This window comes from Hippocampus bargibanti, linkage group LG08 (genome assembly GCF_051943395.1).
Source record: "Hippocampus bargibanti isolate YZ-2025 linkage group LG08, ASM5194339v1, whole genome shotgun sequence".
In the NCBI taxonomy this organism is placed as follows: domain Eukaryota; kingdom Metazoa; phylum Chordata; class Actinopteri; order Syngnathiformes; family Syngnathidae; genus Hippocampus; species Hippocampus bargibanti.
In genome coordinates, this window is record NC_142741.1 from 15,422,573 (window position 1) to 15,449,268 (window position 26,696).

Here is a 26,696-nt window from a genome sequence, read left to right on the forward strand (position 1 = left end):
CATCATGGAAGTTTCATTTGCTTTCGCGAGCTGAATAAAATGTTGTAGTGGGCCAGATTTGGCCCCCGGGGCTTGACTTTGACACCTGTGCTGTTGGAGGTATCGATGTCTGCTGGAAATTACAAACGGTGTTTTAAATTGTAGTTTCAAGATAGGGTCTCCACGGTGTCTAATCTATCGATCGTTTCTCTCTACCGTTGACTGTTAGCAACATGCCATTTTCCTTCTTTGACATTCAGCCACTGACCTCCATATTTTGGTGCATAGAAGCTACATTTGAAGCCCACACCTTTTCATTTTGTAAGTAAACAGGGTGAGGGGAGTATCCTGAGTAAAACTGATATCAGCTGATCTTTGCCAACCAAACTTAGACGTCATGCCGTCCTATTTGTCAACATCATCAACAAGATAAAAAAATATTTTAAGTATCCTATCCTCAAGGTTGCTCCCATTACTTTTTCTGTTTGCATCGCCACTTAACACGCGAAAGCGCTGCTGACTCGTTTGCCAGGTTGGCATGAATGAAACTATTTTCTTTCTTTCTTGCATTCCTTCCTAAAAAGGCAAACCATGTTCAAATGCTATTTCGAAACGATAAACAAAGATGACTTGTCAATGTATTTCAAATCTAATTCAAGTCCCAAATCAAGTCAAGTTGTTTCCAAATTTTGGGCAAGGAAGTTCTAAGGATATTAACTTGAATCACCTATCTTTGAATAATACCCAACACGTACAATACAGTATGTGTGTGTAGTTGGTTGTTCTAAACTTGAATGTGTATCTATTTGTGTCTGTCCCAAACAGAGCTATATGACACAAAACCTTTCTCAATGGTAATCACTAACTGATAAAGCAATTGGGATTTCTGTTCCACTCACTCACTCACTCACTCACTCACTCACTCACTCACTCACTCACTCACTCACTCACTCACTCACTCACTCACTCACTCACTCACTCACTCACTCACTCACACACAAACACACACGCATATGCACACACACACACACACACACGCACGGACGCACACATACACACACGACACACACACACACACACACACACACACACACACACACACACACACACACACACACACACACACACACACTACCAGTCAGCTTGTAAAAAGTCTAACAAGGGCGAATTGGTCGATGGCGACGGCGAACGATAGGGCCATCTTTTTGAATGGGAGGAGGATGAGTGGAAAGCTAAAAGTGGGGAAGTCACTTTGAATTTCTTCCCTATCTCGGTTCATGTTCTTGTATGCTCGGCTCCGTGTGCCTCGATGCAAGGAGTGGGGGCGTTGCTCATAATTGGCTGACGGGGGAGACGGTGGCACGTGCTGTAGCATCGTGACTACCCTGTCCATGCCTCACTCAGTCTCGCCTCAGCCCCACCTCCATCCATCCATCTTACAGAGAAGGAGTGGGAAATGATGCCAAAGCACCGTTCGTGGAATGCTGAGAAGTCTGAATATGAGGGGATGGGATGGTTCGGCATGCAGTGCACAGGGCAATACACATTTATGGATGCCTTTATTGTGCAATTTTTTATTATATATATGTATATATACTGTATCGGCTTTTTGTGGGGGGGGGCTGAGTGTTTTCGGAACGCGAGAGGAAGCCGGAGTACCCGGGGAAAATCCACAAAGGCCTGAGGAGGTGATGCAAACTCCACACAGGAACCCATGACCTCTGTACTGTGAGGTTGACACGCTAGCTAGCGACTGAACAACTGGGCCACCTATCCAGTATATATTTAATTTTGGTTCATGTCATGTACAAATTGTAATATTTTATCCAATAACATGTTTGATACAACCTAAATTCTTTTTTTTCATATTATTATTATTATTATTATTATTATTATTATTATTATTATTATTATTATTATTATTATTATTATTATTATTATCAAAATTTCCCATTAGGGTTTTGGAAGGCCACCTGTCCCCCGTCATGTGCCAGTCCCCTCTTGGTCTTCGTCAACTCCAAAAGTGGTGACAACCAAGGAGTCAAGTTCCTGCGACGCTTTAAGCAGCTACTGAACCCAGCACAAGTGTTCGACCTGGTTAATGGCGGCCCGCATCTCGGGTGAGCATGACAAACTGAGTGATGCCTTCATTAGGAACACCTGCAAAATATGCTGGAATTTGAAGATAAAAGTATAGATTTACAGTTTATGTATACATCAAAGACACTTAATCACAGAATCATGAAGTACATTTCGGCACCCACTCTCTGTATTTCAGCCTCCGCCTGTTTCAGAAATTTGACAACTTCCGGATCCTAGTTTGTGGCGGTGATGGCAGTGTGGGCTGGGTGCTGTCGGAAATTGACAAACTCAACCTACACAAACAGGTAATGAAAGAACTGTCATCCACTAATGACTGAAGTCATGGACCAACCCTCCAACTTTTTGAATAATTTTCACTCTCCTTTCACTTGACCTCACTTATATTTTGTACATATAAAAAATGTTTCTGTGTGAATAATGGCCTTATGGTGGCTCCCAGATCATAATAAATGTCAGCAGATCCTTCTGGATTGGATTTACCTTTATTAGTCTCCCAGTGGAAACATTCACGTCACAACAACAATGTTATAAAAGGAAGATGAAAGGAAAGAAAGAAGTAGAAAAACAAAACACAAGAGCTGCTGGAAAAGCAGCCACTCTCAGGGCGCCATCTTGAAATCAAAAGAGAAAAAAAAAATGAATAAAAATAATATGACAACACAAAGACACAGAGACTCATTCATTCATTCTAAAGTTTAGTTCGGCATCGTCTCGTCGTCCTCATCAAAAAAGGCGTGTGAACAAAATGATGTCATTGTCAACAGTGCGAATATCCTAATACAATGTTCCCAACCAAAGCCCGTGGGCCAGAGCTGGCCCGCAAAAGCAATTCAGACATGTTAACTTCAATAATGTTTGCTAAAATTTCGACCAACAATTTTACATTCTCACGTGGAATGAATAAGAGACTTATTGAAGTGGTTTCATACATCATAGCCTCCAAAGGAAATGGAAACTAAAATGTAGCCCACGAAAACAATGAGTTAGGGCCCAAGAAGACAACGTCAGTACTTCCTCAACCTCATGACCACAGCATTAAGAAATGCCACATGCTTACTCCATCACTTGTGGGAATTGTAGTCCATGTATGTGTATCTCAGTTAACGGAATTCATGGTAGGCTTGTGATGTTTGGTCTTTGTGAGACAGTTGGTGCTTTAAAATTGAGGTGCTTCGATTTTAGGTGATTGCATTCTATTAGTTCACCATAAGAAGACACTGAATTCTGAACATTCTATCGTTGTTTGTAACCGAAATTTTACCTTGCAACACGAACAAAAAAATAAATGAACCAAGGAACAGCAAAAAAATTAAAAAAAAAATTGGAGCATGTCAAAGTACCACTGTAATTTATATCTAACAGATGTCTTCATGCATCTTCACAATAAATGCCTCAATATACTTAGAGAAATGTGGTGCGAGGTTGAGCTCATATTTTCCTGTTAGGACTTAAACGAGTTATCGAATAATTCAATCCCCCATTTTCCCCTGAAAATTTCAACTAATTACTATTTTGATGCTCAAGCCAATGCTATGTATCATATAAAATTATTTCTTTGGCACCATCTTGTGGCATCTTGGCGTCAAAGAACTACGTTGAGGTTCCAGTGCCTTCTTCTTTCCAGTGCCAGCTGGGAGTGCTGCCGTTAGGTACAGGGAACGACCTGGCACGCGTACTGGGATGGGGCCCGTCTTGCGACGACGACACACAATTACCGCAGACCCTGGAGAAGCTGGAGCGAGCCAGCACTAAGATGCTGGACCGTTGGAGCATCATGACCTACGAGATCAAAATCCCTCCCAAGCACAGCTGCCCTGCCACGCCCGAGGGTGCAGACGGTTGCCAGGTAGTGTACAAACACCAACAGTGTAGTTGCATTCTATTTTTCTATGCAAATGGAAGATGTACTAATGATCAACTACGTGTACTCCAGTTTCACATTTCAGTTTACGAAGATTCCGTGGCGACTCATCTCACCAAGATCCTCAACTCGGAGCAGCACTCTGTGGTCATTTCCTCCGCCAAGTAAGTGACTCACTCAGACGCCCAGATCGGCGCCGGTTGGCCATTAAGTCTTGATGAGCGTGGTGTAACGGGATGCACGTTGGCACGAAAAGCTGTTTATTAATATCCATTTGCAGTGCAACAAAAACCACTGTCCTTTAAAACATTTTGAGGAGCCTTTTAAACCCTTTCATGCACCCGATAACCTATTAACAAGATCAGCTGTCAACTGTAGTGATAGCTGTCCCTAAAAGGGTGAAGCAATCTAGATAAATGTCAGGCACATCATCATATTTGATAAAGTAAAAATGGACGCTTCAGGAAATGCTTGACTACATTTGATTCAGTCGCCATTCCCAATTTTAGATATACAGTGAGACCTCGTCTTACGAACGCCTTACCTTACGAACTTTTCGGTTTACGAACGTCAAATTTATGAAAATTAAACCTTGGAATATGCACTACTTTTCGGCATACACACCCACCACGGCTGGCGGAGTGATCTTCGGATGTGGCGGAGTGATCTTCGGATCTTCGGCGGAAGCGCTCCAGCCAGCGCACCTCACATGTGCACACCGCGGCTGTAATGTGAATCTCAGCCTGACACATCTCTCACGCTGTGTGTCACTTCCCTGAGAGTAACTTTCTACGACCATTTGACAAATAAAGAGCTCGGTGCCGGCCACCATTGCTACCATCCTTCGCCTAAAAGCTTTACACAAAGGCGTTATTTAGTCGATGCTTTCACGTGACTAATGACACCGAAATTGTCATGTCGAAATTGCGAGTTGACAGCTGGGGCGGGGCCGCCACTCGCGACCTCCGTTAGCTGAAGAAGACACTTCAATTTCAACGAGTCGCTGTCACCTCACCAGTGACATGATTACGACGCCTTGCGCCTCGCTGTCTCTTGTGCTGGCAGGTCCAAGAGTTTGCTTTGCCCGAGGTGATTGTTAGCCGCGATCATGTAAATTTGGTGCTTTCCGGGATCGCGAATGTGCGTGTTGATCCCCTCATCACCGATACTGGGACATTTCAATGAGTCACTGTCACCTCACGAGTGACATGATTACGACGCCTCGTGCCTCGCTGTATCTTGTGCTGGCAAGGTCAAGAGTTTGCTTTGCCCGAGGTGATTGTTAGCCGCGATCTCGTAAGTTTGGTGCTCTCCGGGATCGCGAATGTGCTGGACGGATCGCCCCGCCCGCCTTCTTTTGTCGCATTTTATTCCGCATCTGTGGAATCATCGGACTTGCGCCTTTTGTTGTAATAAAATCTCTGCCGCCACCTACGGGACTCGACGTGGATGCAGATGACATCAAGGAGCTTGTTGCGGATTGGATTTGCCTTTAAGAGGACAAGCAGAAGCAGGCCATTCAGGAGTTGATGTGCAGGCTTTTATTGAACAGTTCCATCCAGAAAAGTCGATGAGAATCATCAACATGATGAATGATAATGTGATGCCTCAGTTTCGTCAGAAAGCAACAGGTGTCAATTAAGAGCCATCAACGACCATCACAAATGTAAATAAAGTGACTTTATTATAAAGTGCAGAAAATTTTTCATCGATACATACATACATACATACATACATACATACATACATACATACATACATACATACATACAGACAGACGTCCACCCGTCCATCCGTCCATGCGTGCAGGCGCGCACACGCACGCACACACACACGCACACACACACACACACACACACACATACAGCAGCAAAGTGATGAGAGGAAGAGGAAAGGAAAGAAATAAGTAGGAAAACAAAATACGGGAGCTGCTGGAAGGGCATCAGCCATCTTGAAGTCAAAAGAACAACTAAATAACAAATAATATGACAACACAAACACACGATCATTCAATCTTCAGCCATTCCTGCACCCACTTTGTTGCATGTTCAAGATGAAAGAGGAGAGGATCAAAGCATCCTTTTCACCACCAGATCAGGGACTAACTGGTGAAATGTGTACATCTAGCGCGTCAAGCTAAATGTTGAAAGCAAAAACAAAGCTGTCACATCCATTGACGAAAAGAGACTGTCTCACATCTCCTGTTGCACATGAATCCACTTCAATTCCAAGCTGCGACAGTTCCACATACACACCGGCGCTCTGCGCTGATGCTCCTTTCTTCTCATCACGGGCTCCTTAAGCCATTATTAATTAATCAGTGTTTTAGTTAGTGTCTGTTTTACTTAGTTGGTAATTTAGTGCATCCTAAGGCACCAAGGAGCTACAACAGAAGAAACAAACCCTGACTCTTCCAAAAGCTATGTTATGCTCAGACACCAAAAGTCTCTGATTGATTATACAGCTTCTATTCCATTATAATCTTAGGTAGACTACATTAGAAATAACAAATGAATAAATGTGTAATCTGTTGATATGTATACAGTGCATGCTCTGTATAGTTCCTTAATTTCTTCATGAGTGCCTCAATGTCCCTTTATTTTCAGTATTTTTGATGGTTTTGTTTCAGATTCTTGTGTGAAACAGTGAGGGATATTGTCAACAAAGTTGGCAAAGCCTATGAAAAAAGCACAGAGAATGCAGAGGAATGTGACTCCATGTCTGTCAAGGTGCGTCAAGAAAAAAAAGCTTCCACCATCATGATATTACCTGCATTAAATGCAGTTTGCTGATATGTAATCTCCTTACAGTGTGCCATCCTGAATGAGAAACTGGACTTGCTCCTCCAAACGCTCAACACTGAGTGCCAGGTCATGCCTCATGCCACTCCTCCTATTGTTGAGGAGGAGCGGGAGGACGAGGAGGTTGCGGAGGGAGAAGATGAGAAATCGGAAGAGGAGGTCGCCAGTGAGGAGAGCCTGATGGCACTCAAGGAGAAGCTGGAAGAGGAGGAGACGGAGAAAGGATGCAGCAGTGGCACTTTCCCCCAGGCGTTCTTCAGAAGTCGGGAGCAGCTAATGTTGAGGGCCAACAGTTTGAAGAAAGCTTTGCGGCTGGTCATAGAGCAGGCCGAGAGAGGTGATGTTTGATCATATTTAAACTAAAAGGGAACAGAATTAAAGTAAAACAATTTACTTGTTGAAGATGAGTATCACATATATTACTCAGAGGAAGTGCTCCATACTGTAACATAGTGGTGTTTGGTAGGTACTGTTGTTGGCACAGATGAGTTGCAGTTCTGGTGTTTCGGGTTCTGTGGCATATCGTTCCCATGCTTGTGTGGGTTTTTCCCTGTCTTCTAATAATTTCAAAATTATTTGCTGGTGGGAATGTGAGTGCTTGTTTTTATGAGCCTTGTGAATTGAGTCCTGGGTGGATTCTGTCTCCCACCCAATGTCAGCTGCAATAGACTGCCTCTCATCTGCACCCTAAATAATAACAAGCATTCTTGAACGCAGATGAATAATTGTAGATCTTCTACAGCAGTGAATGCCCGCGGCTCCTTTTCCTTTGACTCAATTTCAGTTTCTATGGTTATCACACGTTCGTTTGCCGTCCTGGCTGCTTTATTTGAAAATATATTTGGTATCATAGTGTATTATATCCAATTTTTATAATGATATAAATAAGTGTTTATTTATTCTATAAGTTACATTAAAACTATTTAAAATATGGCAATAACACATAATTTAATGTGATTTAAAGGACAACCGACGTCTCCGGACAAGTGTCCATAATTTGTAAAATGGCTTCAAATGACTTCTACTGAGCGTATTTTAAAAAGATTCCACCGCATATAGCTATATTTTACGTTTTAAGACTTGCGCTAAATATTCCGGAAGTCTTGTTTTTGAGTTGGAGACGAGTCCTCACCCTACGTCACTGAAGGAACGCCCCTGACCGAAAAAAGGACACATTGTAGCAGTCCTTCCATCACGTCAATGCATTTTGCTGTACTTTGGCCTGAAAACGCCATGTAGGATCACAAAGAGGCAGAAGAGGGCGACAAAGCTCCATGTAATGAATTAATCAGCCTGTGGATACAGGCTGATTAATTCCTTACAGGGCTTTGTCACCATGTTCTGCCTTTTTTGGGTGCGACAAAGATGTATGCTTTCTTCTTCAGAACTATTTGAATCATATTCATAACTGGATGAGTAACAAGAAAGCATATTCTCCGAATCTGAAGCCATTGTTTCGATTCTCGAGCAAGGCAAGCTGTCTTGCCGTGACACCACGAACATAGGGGTGGGACCTTCTGAAACTGGTCACTTCCGGTTTCAAATTGCAGTACTTCTTAGACAGTTTAAGTCATTTTTATTGGTGTTTTGCATTTGACTAAAAATATCATACTGCGTGTTTTGGGTATTTTAGATGCTATAAAACATTTTCTGATGTCAGTTAGGAAACAAAAAAGTGACGTCGGTTGTCCTTTAAATGTTCATTGATGTGTTATAATTCCCCGAATTACAATACTGTACATACAATAAATGCGTTGTGTATGTTCAGTGGTGGATGAGCAGAATGCCAACATGGATGAATCCGAGCCAACATCCCCGCTGGAGTTCCGCAAGGATAGTGAGGAGGAGAACCGGGACTGTGAGAAGGATGAGGACACCAAGGAGCTAGAAGCCCTAGCACGTAGGTTTTCTTTTTTGTTTTACATCTCAAGACAAAATATATCTATTGTTTTGTGTGTGTTGTTTTTTTGTTAAATATGTATGCAAGCGGTTCAGCACGATAAAAACATGAAAAATATCGTGGTGTTCAATAGGAAATAACAGCATATAGAATTTCCCCCTTGTGGTTGTCGCTGACACAAGTTGCTTTTCCTGTCATATATAGTGTGCAAGTTTTAAGCATGAACTCTGTTTTGAACATCAATATTTGCACTGCAATGGTTTTTGCTCTCATCATACATCACGTTTGAAGAAACTTTAAACATCAGGTGGCACATTCATCTCTTAGCTCGCAAGAGAATATCATATAGAAGATATAAATATAAATATGTGCACACACATTCACATCGTTATGTGGCCAACAGGATGTGTTATTGTCTTTGGAGTAGAAATTCTTCCTGTTTATCACACAGCCACTTCCTTCTTTCTTTCCTTCCTTCCTTCCACTCATTTTGCAGCTCGTGGAAAACAAGAAAGTGAGTGATATTAGGCAAACATTTTCTTCTTTTTTCTTCCCCATTGAAGTACAGTACATGTAAATGAAACTAAACTATTTCAAGTTCAAACTATCAAAGCATCATAAGTTTATTAAATCATATTGGCAATGATTTAATTTGCATTTTTGTTTTGGCAAAAATTTTACGTCGGATGCCCTTCCTGACACAACCCTCTGTATTTGTCCGGGCTTGTGGCCGGCACAATAAGACACTGGCTTGTGTACCCTTGTGGCTACATTGATGGCAATGATTTAATTATCAATGTAACAACAGTTATGGAAGTATTAAAAAAAGGCTAAACGTTGTTGAAAATGGGTGGATGGATGGATAAATCATTAGTGTTTACTTTGAAACAAAAACAAACCATATTCTTCCATTACATATTTTTCATTAAACCCATTAAATGTTGGATGGTCTTGCTCAGTATCGAGACATAGTAGTGTATTTTTCTGACATATCAAAATTAATGTTGAAATACACAATATCTACTGAGTAGCCTGGACGGACTTATTTTTCAGTGTACAGTAGTTAATGTGTGTGTGTGTGTGTGTGTGTGTGTGTGTGTGTGTGTGTGTGTGTGTGTGTGTGTGTGTGTGTGTGTGTGTGTGTGTGTGTGTGTGTGTGTGTGTGTGCGTGTGTGTGTGTGTGTGTGTGTGTGTGTGTGTGTGTGTGTGTGTGTGTGTGTGTGTGTGTGTGTGTGTGTGTGTGTGTGTGTGTGTGTGTGTGTGTGTGTGTGTGTGTGTGTGTGTGTGCGTGCGTGCGTGCGTGCGCGTGCACTCGCATAGCGGCAAAGGTTTGTTCTCCCACAGAGAGGAGGGTGAGTCGCAGCACGCAGTCGTACAGTTCCTTCAGCATTACACCTTTCACCACCAACAAGGAGAACCTACCTGTGCTCAACACCCGCATTATCTGTCCAGGTATGCATACACCCACACTTGCACATAAACTGTACATGTTTAAATGGCCGCATTCACACTTGTTCAGGCAACATGCTTAGACGACAAATAACACACAAGCACAGGGACACTATCTATTTATGCTATAACATGTAATGCTGTAATAAGCACATGTGAACAGGCATTGTATCTGTGGTTCACTTTTCACATACAGCAGTGGTGTCGATTTATTGTTTTTGTCGTAGACCACTGTGGAGTTAGGACTTTCCTCAGACTGCTAGTATGACAGTGAATCTCAATTAATCCAAACACATTTCACTCATTGTACTATGACATAAGCCACATGAAATTGATTGATTACTAGATTTAAAAGCAGAAGTCAAGGACAGCAGGTTGTTCAATTGTTGTTTAAATGGAAACAAGAAACTTTCATTCATTCATTTCATTCATATTCATTACTTAAAAAAAAAGGTCAACATTTTAGCAAGGTTCATGGCAGTTGAGACGCATGATTTGCACATGTGGGCCACATAAAAATGTGGCGGACCGGCTATGGACACCTGTGACCTGCAGTGGATGTGGTTAACCACAAAACACATTTATGTAGAAACCTAAACACACAGTAGCACAAGCACGAACACATAGAGACACGTCGGTGGCAAAAGTACTCCCACTCTAAGTACGAAGACATACATAAAAAAAAGACTGTGAAAATGTTGTATTCTGATTAAACTTCTGGGTTTAAAAGCGCATAAAAAGTTCATTTGTTGTATTCATTGCACACAAGAAAATACGGACATGCACACACATGAACAACAAAAAGCAAGCATGCTAGCATCGTAAAGTATTTAATTATTTCTTGAGCAAATTGTCAGTGACATGTGACGTGTGTGTGTGTGTGTGTGTGTGTGTGTGTGTGTGTGTGTGTGTGTGTGTGTGTGTGTGTGTGTGTGTGTGTGTGCGTGTGTGTGTGTGCGTGTGCGTGCGTGCGTGTGTGCGCGCAGGACTGAGGGCTGGCCTGGCAGCCTCTATAGCAGGAAGCTCTATCATTAGCAAGATGCTGTTGGCCAACATCGACCCTTTTGGTGCCACCCCCTTTATTGACCCTGACCTGGATTCACTGTAAGAACCGATTCTCATCCACTAGGTGTACATGTGGAAGAAATGTGTATGAATTCCATGCCCTCCTCCTCATCCATCAGAGAGGGCTACATGGAGAAATGTGTGATGAACAACTACTTTGGTATCGGTCTTGATGCCAAGATCTCCTTGGAGTTCAACAACAAGCGTGAAGAACATCCAGAAAAATGCAGGTGTGGCCAACATGTATTTCTTTTTATATCTAACACATTTGTGCCCCAAAAGCATTGACAATGTGGAAGTGTTCCAGATTTATCGTTCAAACACCAGAGAAATAATATCAAACGTATACAGTATGAATGTCTGATGTCGGAAAATGTGCTGTACTCAAAGTCAAGCAAATCTAGTTTTGAATCTTGATTCAAGGCTTGTGAGGGTGATTGGTGGAATTGAGCTCTCTGCTCCAGGGGTGTCCAACTCAATTTTGTCGCGGGGCATAATTGGTATGGTTTGCCTTGGAAGGCAGTTATGAATTGTTAGAAACCATATAAACGTTGTATCACTTCCACATATTACATCACAGCACACAGCAAATTGATGAATAACTAATTTTAAAATTAGAAGTCAATAATGTTTGTCATTGTGGATTACATTTGACAATTTGAAATTTAGGTTTGGATTTTAGCAGGCTTCAGTACTTGACATGCCTGATTTGCTTTTGTGGGCCACATAAAATGATGTGGTAGCCAGATCTGGCCCCCGACCTTGACTTGGAAACCTGTGCTCTAGTACTTTGTGAACAGAACATTGGAAAATTTAGAGAAGTATCAAAGTGCCGATCTTTTACAGCACTGGTACTACCTTACCTCCCTTTACGGTCTATGTTTTTAAAAAAAGTAATCTTATCTACAGAAAAAAGTTGTTCATATATTTTGAATGTTGATTTCACAGGAGTCGCACCAAGAACATGATGTGGTACGGCGTCTTGGGAACCAAGGAGCTCCTTCAAAGGACCTACAAGAACCTGGAGCAAAAGGTCCAACTGGAGGTGAGACACTGAGGAACGACAGTTGAATCCATGCTTGAAATTCATGACACTGTTAATATGTCCCAGTGTGATGGCCAGTACATCCCCCTGCCCAGTCTTCAGGGTATCGCAGTGTTAAACATTCCCAGCTATGCCGGTGGGACCAACTTCTGGGGCGGCACCAAGGAGGATGACGTGAGTCCACTCTAAATGAATGTTACACTCAGGCGAGAAGGGATAATAAAAACAGGAGGAAAAATGTGTCAGGAAAGTTGTCAGTACCTGGCAGGACTCCAGGGTCTCCTTTGATGTGACCCTCATAGCCTTGAAGGGAGTTACAGCTTAGCCATGATTGTCTTTTTAAATCTCCTTGCATTTGAGTGAGTGTAAAGAAAAATCATCCCCAACAAATGTATAATTTATAACAAATATTTTATGAAGGTTAAAACACACTCACACACACGCACACACATACACACACATGTGCGCGCGCACAAACGCACACCCATACACACACATGCGCGCACACACACACACTTATATTCTCTAACATTTGGTATTATGGAACTGTTGCTTTTGAAAAAGTTTTAAGGAAATATTAGCAGAATAAATTTTAGCTTGTTAGCCAAACAAATTTCATTAGAAAATAATATCCAACTATAAGGTAAGTTGGAAATTGTATTAGTTATTTTTCTACCTGATCAAACTGTCTTTAGGGTTGATGGGTTTGCCAGTTTATCTCAAGGCACACACATGCAGATTCAGAAAACAAGTTTAATTGAAATTCACACCTCTATTCGATGTTTCTAACATGCATTCTTGTAGAATGTGGGAGAATGCTGAAATACCTAAAGAAAAATCGTCCTCAACAAATTGATAATTTATAAAAAATATTTTATGAAGATTACATTTTTTTTATTCTCATGTTTGTAACTAGAAGTTCCAGAATGAAATGTGGATGAAATGAAAATGCCACACTTCTCAATGTGTTATAGTCCCATCTAGTGTTCAGATAGGACAAGTACACGAAGAATGAAAAAAACAGGAATTTCATGTACTGTACTGAACATGAGCTTTTAAAAGAGTCATTATACTTCCTTACTTTTGACACTGGGGGAGAAAATGTATCCCTACTTCATCATTACATTGGGCTATGGAGTTAACTTTCATAATACATATATCATTTCCAATTATTTTTGACTCACTGTCGCTGTCCGTTAATCTCGAACCACACAGATTTTCTGTGCGCCGTCATTTGATGACAAAATCTTGGAGGTGGTGGCTGTGTTTGGGAGCATGCAGATGGCTGTTTCCAGAGTTATCAAGCTGCAACATCACCGCATAGCACAGGTGAGATCAATTAGGACAGACTAACAACATTCTTAAGTTTTCAGAGGTTGGGAAAAATAGCTGTCGTTAAAAAGAGGGAAAAAATTACTAAATAGTATTTATTGTCCCCAGAATTATATCAATATACTCCATATTGCATTGTAGTTCAATATTTCTCAACCTCGATTGAACCAATTATCTATTGACCTGTACTCACAAGTGTTACCAAAATTGTATATCCTGAAATCAGGATGATGTCATCTCAGAAATGTACTGTACTTATTCAGTGTGTACATGCCATAATGTATTTTATTATATGAGTGGCAACAGGTAGATACATAGGCTAATTGCAATATGCACCACCATCTGCCATCTAGTAGAAAATGCATTAAATTCCTCTGCCTATCAATATACGTTGTATGTATCGATTGATAAACAAGGAACCATATGTAATTAATTAAATGCATACTTTTCGCCCAGAATAAGGTAATTTTGATCATTTTCCCCAAATGTGGGCCAAAAGTGAATGTCTATCTAAAGCACGCTTTGCAAACCAGTGCCGAACAGTGAAGATCACCATCCTGGGCGACGAGGGGGTTCCCATCCAGGTTGATGGTGAGGCGTGGATCCAGCCGCCAGGAGTCATCAAAATCCAGCACAAAAACAGAGCGCAGATGCTCACACGAGATCGGGTAAGGGAACTCAAAGGAATCAAACGGATGTCATAGCGGAGGTTTGTCTTCTCACGGCGTCCTCTCTCCTCCAATCAGGCCTTTGAGAACACACTCAAGTCATGGGAGGACAAGCTGAAGTACGACAAGCCTCCTATGCGGCCTCACCTCTACCCGCAGCAGTCTGTTGACTTGGCCACAGAGGAAGAAGCCGCTACTGTGCAGCTGTGTGCTCGCGCCGCAGAAGAGCTGATCACGCGGTAGCTATGCCCATCCGATTCATGACAAAAGTCAACTGTCCTTTTTTCTCACTCTCTCACACACTCACTCTCTTAACTTATATTTTTGTTCCTTGTTTCGTAACAGGATATGTGAGGCTGCAAAGACCAACGGGCTCTTGGAGCAGGAGTTGGCACATGCTGTGAACGCAGCATCACACGCCATCAACAAAACACATCCCAAGTTCCCAGAGGTAAAAACCTGGAGATTGGATTGGATTGGATTGGATTTGCCTTTATTAGTCTCGCAGTGGAGAAATTTACATTTCACAGCAGCAAAGTTATGAAAGGAATGAAAGTAGAAAAACAAAATAAATGAGCTGCTGTAAAGGCAGATGACAAAAATATTTTTTTACAAATGTAAACTTTAAAATATACAGTACATTGAAATGTTTTTTTGACTTTGGGATTTATACTCTAAGTACACTTTGTAATTTAAAGGACAACCGACGTCACTTTTTTGTTCCCTAACTGACATCAGAAAAACGTTTTATAGCATCTAAAATACCCAAAACACGCAGTATGATATTTTTAGTCAAATGCAAAACACCAATAAAAATGACTTAAAATGTCTAAAAAGTACTTCAATTTGAAACCGGAAGTGGCCAGTTTCAGAAGGTCCCACCCCTATGTTCGTGGTGTCACGGCAAGACGTCTTGCCTTGCTCGAGAATCGAAACAATGGCTTCAGATTCGGAGAATATGCTTTCTTGTTACTCATCCAGTTATGAATATGATTCAAATAGTTCTGAAGAAGAAAGCATACATCTTTGCAATCGATTAAAGAATTTATTCCGTGTCATTTCGAGGCATCAGGGAACAATGTCGCACCCAAAAAAGGCAGAACATGGTGACAAAGCTTTGTCGCCCTCTTCTGCCTCTTTGTGGTCCTACATGACGTTTTCAGACCAAAGTACAGCAAAATGCATTGACGTGATGGAAGGACTGCGACCATGTGTTGCCGCGAGAGTGGCTGCCTTTCCAGCAGCTCCTGTATTTTGTTTTTGTACTTTCATTCCTTTCATAACTTTGCTGCTGTGAAATGTAAATTTCTCCAATGCGAGACTAATAAAGCCCAATCCAATCCAATAATTTGCAAATATTTTGAAGTGAATCGATGTTTTTTTTTTTCCAGTCAAGAAGACATTCCTACTTACTTTAGTGAGAAATCTCTTCCTTAGAGAAAATTGCTTATCAACTTGTCAAATGAATGGATGTTATGTGTGTTACAGAGTCTGTCCAGGAACACGGCAATAGAGGTGGTCAGTACTGTCAAGGCTTTGTACAACGAGACCGAATCACTTCTTGTGGGTCGGGTTTCTCTGGTATGTCCACAAGGGTTACATTGATTGCCATCTAATGTACATGTAAAGTCAATAATATGTACTGTACTGTATATGAAAAGAGCACTGTATTTTATGCAGAGAGGATCCATTTTACACAGTTAATTCCCAAATGGACAGTGATAATGCCATACACTCCCAAAAAAACAAACGTGATTGATTTTTATGATATTTTTTTTTTTTTACTTTTAAAATTTTAATATTGGTCTTTGCCATAATTATATGTAGGCATTTTTTTAGGTTACCTTAAAATAAAATCAGCATTTCCCTTCAAACTATCCATCCATTATCTGTACCGCTTATTCCTCATTAGGGTCGAGAGGGGTGCTGGAGCCTATCCCAGCCGTCTTCGGGCACTAGACGGGGGACATCCTGAATTGGGGCACACAAAGACAAACAACAGTCATTCTCACACTCACACCGAGGGACAATTTGGAGTGTTCAATTTGCCTGCCATGCATGTTTTTGGAATCGATGAAAAGGTTTCTTCAGCCGTCATCTGTACTTCTTGCCGTGGGGGCTAAGGAGCTGGTCTCCACTGGCTTGAGGAGGGACACGTGGAATACTGGATGGATCCGCATAGTGGGTGGCAGCCGGAGCCTCACCGAGACCGGGCTGTGGATGGCCTCGATGGGGAAGTGACCCGTAAAGCGTGGTCAGCAGTTTGGCTGAATTCCCCGCCAGCCGAAGGTCCCTCGTGGACAGCCACACCTCCTGCCCGACCTGGTGGATGGGTGCCTGTCGACGACGACGGTCCGCGACTAGCTGGTTCTGGGACGCCGTGCGCGACAGGGCGGCCCTGGTCTCCTTCCAGACTCGGTGGGCCCGTCTCAGGTGATGTTTAATGGACGGGACATCCATCTGGCCCTCCTGGGAGGGGAACAGAGGCGGCTGATAGCCACAGGCGGACATGAACGGGGACCGACCTGTGGCTGTGGAGACCAGGGTGTTGCGGGCGTACTCCACCCAGGGTAAGTGGAGGGCCCACGACGCAGGACTGTGGAGGCACACGCACCGGAGGGCCGCCTCCAGGTCCTGGTTCTTCCTCTCCGTCTGGCCGTTGGTCTGGGGATGGTATCCAGACGACAGGCTCGCCAACGCCCCTAGGGACCGACAGAAACGCTTCCATACCTTGGACATGAACTGCGGTCCCCGGTCCGGCTAGATGTCCGTCGGAATCCCGTGGAGACGGTCGACGTGGTTAACCAGGAGTTGAGCCGTCTCGATGGCTGACGGCAACCTGGTTAACGGGACGAAGTGGGCCGACTTTGAGAAGCGGTCCACCACAGTGAGGACGACCGTCTTGCCACGGGAGGGGGGGAGGCCTGTAATGAAGTCGATGGAGATGTGGGATCAGGGTCGGGAGGGTACCAGTAGTGGCCGGAGGAGTCCTGCTGGGGGTTAGTGGGAGGCCTTCCCACGGGCGCATGCCGGGCAGGCCTTCACGAACTCCGTGACGTCCCTCCTGTACCCTGGCCACCAGAACCGTTGGGCGATGAGTTGGATCATCCTGTTGACCCCCGGGTGACAGGCTACCTTGGAGGTGTGCCCCCAGAGTAGCACCTCGGTGTGTAGGGGGGGGGAGACGAACAGGCGATCCTCCGGGCAGCCCTTGGCGATGGGGTCGGTCCCCTGAGCTTGCTGAACTTTCCTCTCAACCTCCCACCGCAGGGCGCCCAGAATGCGTTGGGTCGGCAGGATGTTGGTGGTGGTTTCCTCCCTTTTTTGCCGGCTTGTGAATACGGGATAGGGCGTCAGGCTTGGTGTTCCGCGACCCTGGGCAGTAGGTGAGAGAAAGGTTGAAACGGGTGAGGAAGAGTGACCATCGGGCCTGTCGAGAGTTGAGTCAGTTGGCCGACCGGATGGCCGCCAGATTTTTGTGATCGGTGTAAACGGTGTTTGGCCCCCTCAAGCCAGTGTCTCCATTCTTGCAGCGCCAAGACGACCGCCCACAGTTTCCGGTTGCCAACGTCATAGTTGGCTTCAGCGGGGCTGAGCCGGCGGGTGAAGAATTCGCATGGGCGAAGCTTCTGGTCAGTGGGGGAGCGCTGGGATAGGACGGCCCCTACTCCGGACTCGGATGCGTCAACCTCGACCGTAAACGTAAGGTCTGGGTCGGGATGACGAAGGACAGGGGGATTGGTAAAGGCTGGCGAAGGCGGTTGAACGCCCCCTCAGCGTCGGGCGTCCACCTGAAGGGGACTTTAGTGGACGTGAGGTTAGTAAGGGGGAGTGCCTTCTGACTATAACCACGAATAAAGCGGCGGTAGAAATTGGCAAACCCCAGAAACCGCTCGAGCTGCTTGCGCGTCTTTGGGGTGGGCCACTCTACCACCGCTTTGGTTTTGGCGGAGTCGGCCCTGAGCTGCCCCTGCTCCACGACGAACCCCAGAAAAGACAGAGAGCGGACATGGAACTCGCACTTCTCTGCCTTCACGTAGAGCCGGTTTTGCAGGAGCCGCGCGAGGACCCGTCGGACGTGCTGCCGGTGCTCTTCTGCAGATTTATAAAAGATCAGAATCTCATCCAGATATACAAATACAAGAAAGTCCCTGAGCACATCTTTGATAAAATTTTGAAATACGGCGAGTCTGAACGGCATCACCAGGTACTCAAAATGCCCCAAGGGCGTTTTGAATGCTGTTTTCCACTCATCCCCCTCTCGGATGCAGACCAGATGGTAAGCACTTCGGAGGTCAAATTTAGAGAAAATGGTAGCTGATTGGAGGGGCGCGAAGGCTTAGTCCATGAGGGGGAGAGGGTATTTGTTACGGATGGTGATGTCGTTCAGACCCCGGTAGTCGACACACCGGCGCAGGGATCCATCTTTATTATCGATAAAGATACCCTGCGCCAAGCGGAGAACGCGACGGTCGAATAAGTCCCGCCGCAAGGGAGGAGTCTATGTAGATGCTCAGGGCTTCTCGTTCCAGTTGGGAGATGTGGAAGAGTCTGGAGTCCGGTAACGGAGCCCCTGGCTGCAGTTCAATCGCACAGTCATAGGGTCGGTGGGGCGGCAGGGATTGCGCGCAGTCCTTGCTGAACACCTGCCGCAAGTCGTGATAGCACTGCGGTACGCTCTTGAGGCAGATGGCCTCGGCCGGGCGACCGCGGGAGGGGTCTCGCCCTGCCGTCGCCGACCGCAGGCAGTTGGCGTAGCAGTAGGGGCTCCAGCCCTGGATGGTGGGGCCTTGCCAGGAGATGGACTGGTCATGGGTACTGAGCCAAGGGAGGCCCAGTACTAACAGCCCGTTCCGGGAGGGCATAACTAAAAATTGACGGTGTTCGGAGTGGTTCCCCGCTATCCTGAGTTTTAGCGGGGCCGTGATGTGGGTGACCTTGGCTACAGGGACCGGAGGTCTTAGGCTGGGGGCCTTGGGTGCGACGAGCCCCTGGGTTGGTGCGGTCGTTCCCCCACCCATCTGCATGGGTTCGGGGTATCCCTCCAGGCGCCGCACATGCCCGGGTGTGGTCGTCCTGGGCCGGCTTCCGGGCTTGTTGGGCCGCCGGCCGCTCTGCTCCCTCTGCCGCTCCCGAAGACGGTGATCCAGGCCGATGGCGATGTCGACCAGGTCGTCGAAAGTGGTGCCAGCGTCGCGGGTGGCCAACTCGTCCTTGAGATCGGCGTTCAATCCGCGGCGAAACACCCCCCTCAACGCTCGGTCGCTGTAGCCGCTGCCAGCGGCCTAGATGCGGAAGGCGACGGAGTATTGAAACACACACTCGGAAGGATGCTGTCAGATTACACCAAAAATATTCAACCGGCTTCAAGACAGTGTTGTGTTACGTGGTCCAAGGAATAAATAGCCTATCAAATATTGGTGACATTCTGAATAAAGATGCAAATACACGCATTCGTTTTTTCTGTTTAAACAGCATTAATTGTTCACCTGTGTCCACTTTCCAAAATCTCCACACATTAGGATTCCACATTTGTTAACAATTTTAACCTGGAAGTCGTCACTTATAGACTGTAATAAAAAGGTAGATTCATAATTATACATCTACTTCTGGCAGCAATTGGACCCACCAGAGGAGGAACATCTTTCTCGTGCCTTGCAGAGTGTGGAATTGGAACTGGGAAAAGTAGGAGACATATCCTGGCTTTACCACATTCTGCAGCCCAATGATGAGGAGGTGAGCATCACACACACACACCTCGTATGATCATGGAGCACAGCATAAAGACAGTTTGTGAAGCCGCTGTGCATGGTGTTTGCTTTCAGGGGATATAGTTGAGGGCTCCATGTTGTGGGAGAACGGAGTAGCTCAATGAAAGGCTATAGGTTGATTGTGCTTGTGTACCAGGACCACTCCCTGGGTTATGGAAAGAGGAACAGTCGCAGCGGCGTCTTTCGCATAGTGCCCAAGTTCAAGAAGGAGAAGGCGGCCAAAAAGTCCAGCCCGCAGTCAGGTAAGGTGTCACTCACTTCATGCCACCAATCCACTCGACGGGAGTGGAATACAATCCCAATCAGGTTGGTGTGGACGATTCCTGTGAGGACAGTCTTTTTTCATTGTAACCTACGCTCTGTGTGGACAAATTAATTAAAGCTATAGCCCAAATGTGGGTGTGTTCCCACATGGCAGCTGCATCAACTTACACAAATCTGTTTACAATCCTAATGAACTTGTTTTTTTCCACCAAACTCATCCAACCACGTCTTTCCTCCCTGTACCAGCTATTGAGTCTGGCCACAGTCGCATAAATCGCATTTCAGAGGCTGGGCAAACCTGAGCAAACAGAGTGATGTTAGAAAAGACACTTTTGTTGTAGGCATCAAAATAAGCATGTCTTCTTTTAAAGAAATGCTTTCAGTGCCGTCAGCTGCTGGAATTTTAATGACTCAATGCGTTTGTGGTCAGTTGAAATTGAGTTTAACTCATTCACTGCCAGACATGAGCAAAAATGTGTCCACTCCGGTACCAGGGTTCTTGTCATTATCACTCGAATTCCAGGACCCACAGAATATCTAGTTTTAGAACTACATAAACCTTACGTGCAGCGTACGAAACCTTAGACTATCTTCTTTCATCAGAAAAAAATGTTAATTCCTAAATTGTACGGGTCTGGAGTTATATGAGCATAAAATTAGGGCAGCTATCCAAAATACAATGCAATACATACATATTGGTTTATATAGCTCTTTAACAACAGCTGAAGCTGCAACAAAAAGTTAACATGAAAAAAAGAGAAATGCTGCCCCCTGGTGGAATGGAAAATATTGCCAAAAGGTCTTGTCGGCGCTTTATCGGCACTCCACCATGAAAAAACAAAACCCGAACAAATTCGGAAATAGCATACTACGTCATATTTTCTATTCCGAATAAATTTGTGAATGGCAGTGAATGAGTTAATGCTGGATGAAACAGATGTTTCTCCTGGACTTCCGCCGATGAAGAGTGACATAGTTCACCCGGTTCATTTTGCACCTGGTCAAACAGCGGTCAAGTGTGGGCACTTGCCAAGCGAGTGATTCTCCAACAAACTCACTCAGTTATTGATGCTCATAAAATTGTTTCAAAACTTTCAAAACTCAGCATTCGTCTTTCCACACGTCATGCTATAATACCAGTGGTATCTATTTAAACAGATACCGTTGAATTTGTTGGTGAACTGAATTCAGCTCATGGTTATTTTAGTACTGCTCCTTGACCTTCCCAAAGGGAATCTTTCATGTTACATGCTGTTTCTTGGTCAGTTTGTTTGCTTTGCATCCAAAAATTATTAAATTAAAAGTTAACTATTGAAATGGTGAATTAAAAAAGGAGGTGATGCATTTTCAGCTATTTATTGAATGGGGAAAACAAATAAAAAATATAAAAAAATACAAATACTTGCTTTGTGAGCTTGGTCATGCAAATGTAGTGAATGATATTTTTATTGTTGTCGCGCTTTGCGAGGCGGGTGCGGATCCCAAAAAGCAGGCAGGAGGGAGCAGGAGGTTGTGTTTGACAAATTGTATGAAAATAAAGTCAGCCGGAACAAAATGTAAAACATCAAAATCATCTGAACAGAAAAAATACAAAGTATCAAAAGAAGACCAAGAGTAAAAGTCCGCCAAGGTTAAACAAACACATGCACAGCATACAATGCATCCACAATGCATACAAAGCATGCGACAAACAATGACCCGACACCGGATGGTCGTGCCAGGAGTCCTTTTAAGTGTCACTCATTAAAACGACCAGCACCTGCCAGGCTGCAGGCAGGGCTAACGTCATTACCCGTTGGTCGCCAATCCGAACCTGTGCAGGTGCAGGCGGGGCCGACAGCGCCACCCGTTGGTCGCCAACCAGATCATGACAATTGTGGCATTTTTCTTTGGTGATGTGCTGAAAAGGTTTTGTAAACACACACACACACACACACACGCGCGCGCGCGCACACACACACACACACACACACACACACACACACACACACACACACACACACACACACACACACACACAGAGAAACATTTGGCTTTAGATTCCTAGTACCTGCATTTAACAAAACAGGTTGAAATACACCCTCGCAACTTCAACACACGCAGCGATGTTTGCTTATCCCGTTGCAAGCATACAGTATAATACACACACAGGTCACTTCTGTGCTACAATGTTCCAGTCAGTTCCATGAATGAAAATGTCAGTCGCTGTACTGTCGTGAAGGAAAAATCAAGGGACCTTGTTTTTATCGTGTATCACCAGTGATACGTTCACTTGAACAAGGCTTTCTTTTTTGTAAAAAAAAAGCTGCATGAGTGGAAGATACAAACTCCAAACAGAAAGGATGAATCTCATACCTCAAAACATAACTCAAACGACATCATGCAACACTTTATTTGCATTCCTGAGCAGGAAAAAATGTGAAAGGCCTTTATGGTGATAGACTTGTTTCCGTTTTACATCATGTGATCCAAAGATTGTGTGGAAAAGACAAAGGCAGTTCCGTTGGGGCTGTCATGCTCCTTTTTCCACCTTTTCTTTGAAATGAGATATGGGTCAAATCAATTTAGCATCCAATTTCCATCTAAACTCGAATGTCTTGTTCAGGTGACACTTTGGTCCTTCAGTGAGAAGGAGAAGGAATACATTATAGAAGAAGATGATAAAGATTAAAGACAGATCAGTTTAGCCTTGCTTCTTATATTGATGAATTAGCTCGGCTGTTTGTACCTCTCTACTTGTTCCTTCTTTGTGTTGAGCCGGAAGGTTGCTTGCATGTTTGCCCGAGGCCCCACTTAATAAACTCCTATTTCCTGCCAACAGCCGCCATTCTTGCTCTCCACCTCTCACCTTTAATGCTTGTTGCCTTCCTCTCTTTCTTTTGTTTTCCATCAATGATATACTACTGTGTGTGTGTGTGTGTGTGTGTGTGTGTGTGTGCGTGTGCGTGTGCGTGTGCGTGCGTGTGAGTGTGCGTGTGCGTGTGTGTGTGCTGTTCATGTGTATGATTAGTACTGTATTTCCTCATCTAGTGGTCTATGGCGATTATCTATTCAGGTGCAGACAGGATGACGCACCTAAGCTTAGTTAATACAATGACTTCCATATACAGTAAAGTCTCGTTATATCGATATCGGATATATCGATAGTCCCGGTTATCTCGATACTATTTCTATGCACGCACGGAGAAAATTACATGCAAACAGGGTCGGATATATCGATAGTCCCGGTTATATCGATATTTTTCCGGACTCCCTTGAATATCGATATAACGAGACTTTACTGTAATCGCGGTTCGCCATTTGCCTATTACATTTTTTTCTGGGGTTTTTTGTTTTCGATCCGTAATTATTTTCTGAAAATAAATCACAGATTTACTTTTATGCTCTGGCCCAGGCCTTGACAAATACAAAAATGCTGCTGCTGAGGCAGGTTGTCGTCTCGTGGTTTCAATAAACTATGTTGAAGTTTTAGGAAGAGCTGGCATCTCTTAGCAATTAAAAATATTGAATAGGCATCATCTACTTGCTGCTTCTCACTATATGGGAGCTAAAGAGCTTCATCCCAATCATCCATTAACTTATTCACTGCCAGACGATTTGCAAAAATGTGTCTACTCGAGTACCAGTATTTTTGTCATTTTCACTCAAATTGCAGGACCCACAGAATATTGAATTTTAGGACTACATAAACATTCAATGCAGCGTAAGAAAGCTTAGACCCTCTTCTTTCATTGCAAAAAAAAAGTTCTATGGGTTTGGAGTTATCTGAGCTTGAAATGAGGGCAGCTGTACAAAAGGCAAATGTTGCCCCTTCGTGGGAGGGATAAACATTGCCAGTGTTCTGACCAGCGCTTTATCGGCACCCCCCACCCGCAAGAAAAAACAAAACCCCAACAGATTCGAAAATGGTGCTCCACGTCATGCTTTTCAATTCCTGAATAAATTCTGGATTGGCAGTGAATGAGTTAATAGCGGGGGCTGACGACAGAATTTGGACAGAATTGGTCCTTTGCGTGATATAAGTTAGCGGTGCTATTTTGGCCTTTGTGTCAGAACGGAACAATAGAGTTGCTCTCATATTTTCTGTTTTTCATCTGGTTATTTATACTCAAAAACTAGAAGTGATTTCCCACATTTCATATATTATTTATTTGAAATTTGATTGTAACCAGTGAAGCGTCATGATACAATACGGCAAGTTACGACTGACAATGTTGAGTAACCACCTATCCATTTGAGTAGAATGAGAAAAACTGTAAGTGTCATAAACTTAAATAAATATGATAGGTATGTTTCATGATAGATATAGATGAAGATAAAGGAAGGCATTACCGGTACTTTGAGGGAGGCGTTTATTTCTTCTTATCAGGATCAAGGACACAGCGTCTTTCAATAGGAACCGCTAGTTGAGGAATTATACATTTCTGTGTGTGCGTGGGTGACGTTTTTACATCTGCACTTTTTTGGCGTATTTGGTATTTGTGAGGCGCTCTGAGCCTCTCTTTGCTCTTCTTTCTGCTTTTGTGTGTGTGTGTGTGTGTGTGTGTATAGTGGAGAGATGGGGCACAGAAGAGGTGGGCGTCTGGCTGGAGCAGCTCAGCCTGGGAGAGTACCGGGACACCTTCATCCGACACGACATCCGAGGCTCGGAGTTGCTGCACCTGGAGAGGAGGGACCTGAAGGTACACAGACTCGCACACAAACACTCAGCTCACTCTGTTTCCTGACCAGCACTCTTCTCTCCTCCTGATGTGTTTCTTTAATAACTCCCTGTCCGCTGCAATGCATTGCTCTGCCTGGCTTTTGTCTGTTTGACTGTCTTGCTTGGTCAAAGAGCCAATAATTTATTCTCAAGTACCATGAGAGAGTTTAGTGCAAAAGAAACAGACTGGATTCAGAGTAGCAAGTACAGGATGTTTCTGCGTAGTCTGAATTGGTGTCTTTTGAATTTACTGAAAACTCACCTATTTGCTGTTTTTGTACTTAGGCCAAAGCAACAAAAGTAGTCCGGTGCCACTATCATAGCATATAGCTGGTTGTAAACATTTTTAGGGATTTCTCAATAACCTACAGATGTATTCTGTTCATTATCTGTCCTCTGTGAATCGCAAGGGTGTTTGCCTCTCTGAAGCAGACTCATATCAGTTTGTCCATTGTAAAACGGTGTAAGATCAATAAGAGCAAAATCTGATTTCGACCAACATTTTCAGAAAACATGTTTTCGATGAAGTTTTATTTTTGTCAAAACGCTGTAACATCGGGAATGACAAATGGTAAAGCAGCTGCTTTTCTCTAAGGTTGCTTGGAATTGTGATTGATGCCAAAGCTGAACCTAAAGGCTTGGGATTGCCAAAAATGCTCAACTCGACATTTATTCATTTAATGAATGAATTATTAATCAAGCGGAAAGATCAGCTGCACTTTTTTTTGTATCGAGGGTTATAGCCGAGCTGTGACTCATCCCAGGTGACTTTTGGTGTCAGGAGTGTACACAGTGGACTGACAATTGAATGTGACACTGGACTCTTTCTGAGAACTCAAAAGAGAGGTTTTATATATATATAGACAGCAAACTCCTTCACTAAATAGCCATGGTGGTGTGAGGTTTAATTTGTATTGACCTTGCAACACACATTGTTACCACATAGGTTAAGTTATGCTGATGAGGTGATACCAGGGCAAATGGGTCAATCAGGCCAGTCGTAGACCATTATCAGTCAGGACAATAGAATTAATCAGTGTAGCCTCAGGAAACAGTCCTCTTTTATATATATATATATATATATATATATATATATATATATATATATATTGTGATGTCACGAGAGGCTGGGTCCTGGAGGGGAAATACATCACCCGAAGATGGCTCCACCCAGAGAGAGTCTTGGCCCCACCTGGTGGAAGGCAGCAATTAAACCCACACACCTGCGGCTGATCAGGGCTTGATTGGAAAGCAGGGCTCTTAAGGCAGAGAGCCTTTGAGTGTGCAGCTTGGGGAAAGACAAGCTCGATTGCTGTGCTCTGTGGAGAAGTTTATTGCTGCGTGGAACTCATTGCCAGTTGGGACCACACGACTGGATACTGGATTTGAACCTAGCTAAGGTGGCTAGGCTACATGACGAGGACGTCAAGAGGGGTGAGGCCTAGAGACTCTTGTAAAGAACCCCGTCTTCAGTTTTTACCTCAGAAGAGACTTTATTTGGATTTAAGTAGCAGAAGAGACTTTATTTGGATTTAAGCATCAGAAGAGACTTTATTTTGATAAGTATTGGAAGAGACACTATTCAAACCTTTGTTGCTTGTGAATTCCCCCTGGAACCCTTGGATTAAAACCTTTTTCTTTGCATCCAAACCTGTCGTCCATTGCACTTCTTGTCCCGTCCCGCTGAGAGCAAGCCTCTCATGATATCACATATGGTGGAGGATACGGGCATTGGACAAGCGGTAGTAAGTGCATG

General features: G+C 43.9%; 1 protein-coding gene across 10 annotated transcripts in view; it reads left to right on the plus strand.

Moving 5' to 3' along the window:
- dgkh (diacylglycerol kinase, eta) overlaps nucleotides 1-26,696 on the plus strand; it is an 86,938-nt gene that overhangs the window by 50,240 nt on the left and 10,002 nt on the right. For 6 of the 10 annotated variants that reach the window (XM_089002081.1, XM_089002083.1, XM_089002086.1 and 3 more), the window contains 20 exons: nucleotides 1,937-2,099; nucleotides 2,258-2,366; nucleotides 3,707-3,928; nucleotides 4,016-4,107; nucleotides 6,573-6,672; nucleotides 6,754-7,081; nucleotides 8,513-8,644; nucleotides 9,965-10,096; nucleotides 11,080-11,197; nucleotides 11,278-11,388; nucleotides 12,107-12,203; nucleotides 12,270-12,377; nucleotides 13,419-13,532; nucleotides 14,069-14,203; nucleotides 14,282-14,442; nucleotides 14,549-14,654; nucleotides 15,692-15,784; nucleotides 19,820-19,939; nucleotides 20,111-20,216; nucleotides 24,790-24,920. In XM_089002081.1, the coding sequence (XP_088858207.1) occupies nucleotides 1,937-2,099; nucleotides 2,258-2,366; nucleotides 3,707-3,928; nucleotides 4,016-4,107; nucleotides 6,573-6,672; nucleotides 6,754-7,081; nucleotides 8,513-8,644; nucleotides 9,965-10,096; nucleotides 11,080-11,197; nucleotides 11,278-11,388; nucleotides 12,107-12,203; nucleotides 12,270-12,377; nucleotides 13,419-13,532; nucleotides 14,069-14,203; nucleotides 14,282-14,442; nucleotides 14,549-14,654; nucleotides 15,692-15,784; nucleotides 19,820-19,939; nucleotides 20,111-20,216; nucleotides 24,790-24,920 (2,678 nt within the window). Of the gene's footprint in view, nucleotides 1-1,936; nucleotides 2,100-2,257; nucleotides 2,367-3,706; nucleotides 4,108-6,572; nucleotides 6,673-6,753; nucleotides 7,082-8,512; nucleotides 8,645-9,964; nucleotides 10,097-11,079; nucleotides 11,198-11,277; nucleotides 11,389-12,106; nucleotides 12,204-12,269; nucleotides 12,378-13,418; nucleotides 13,533-14,068; nucleotides 14,204-14,281; nucleotides 14,443-14,548; nucleotides 14,655-15,691; nucleotides 15,785-19,819; nucleotides 19,940-20,110; nucleotides 20,217-24,789; nucleotides 24,921-26,696 lie in introns of all 10 variants that reach the window. The other 4 variants (XM_089002079.1, XM_089002080.1, XM_089002082.1 and 1 more) reach the window with 3 other exon arrangements.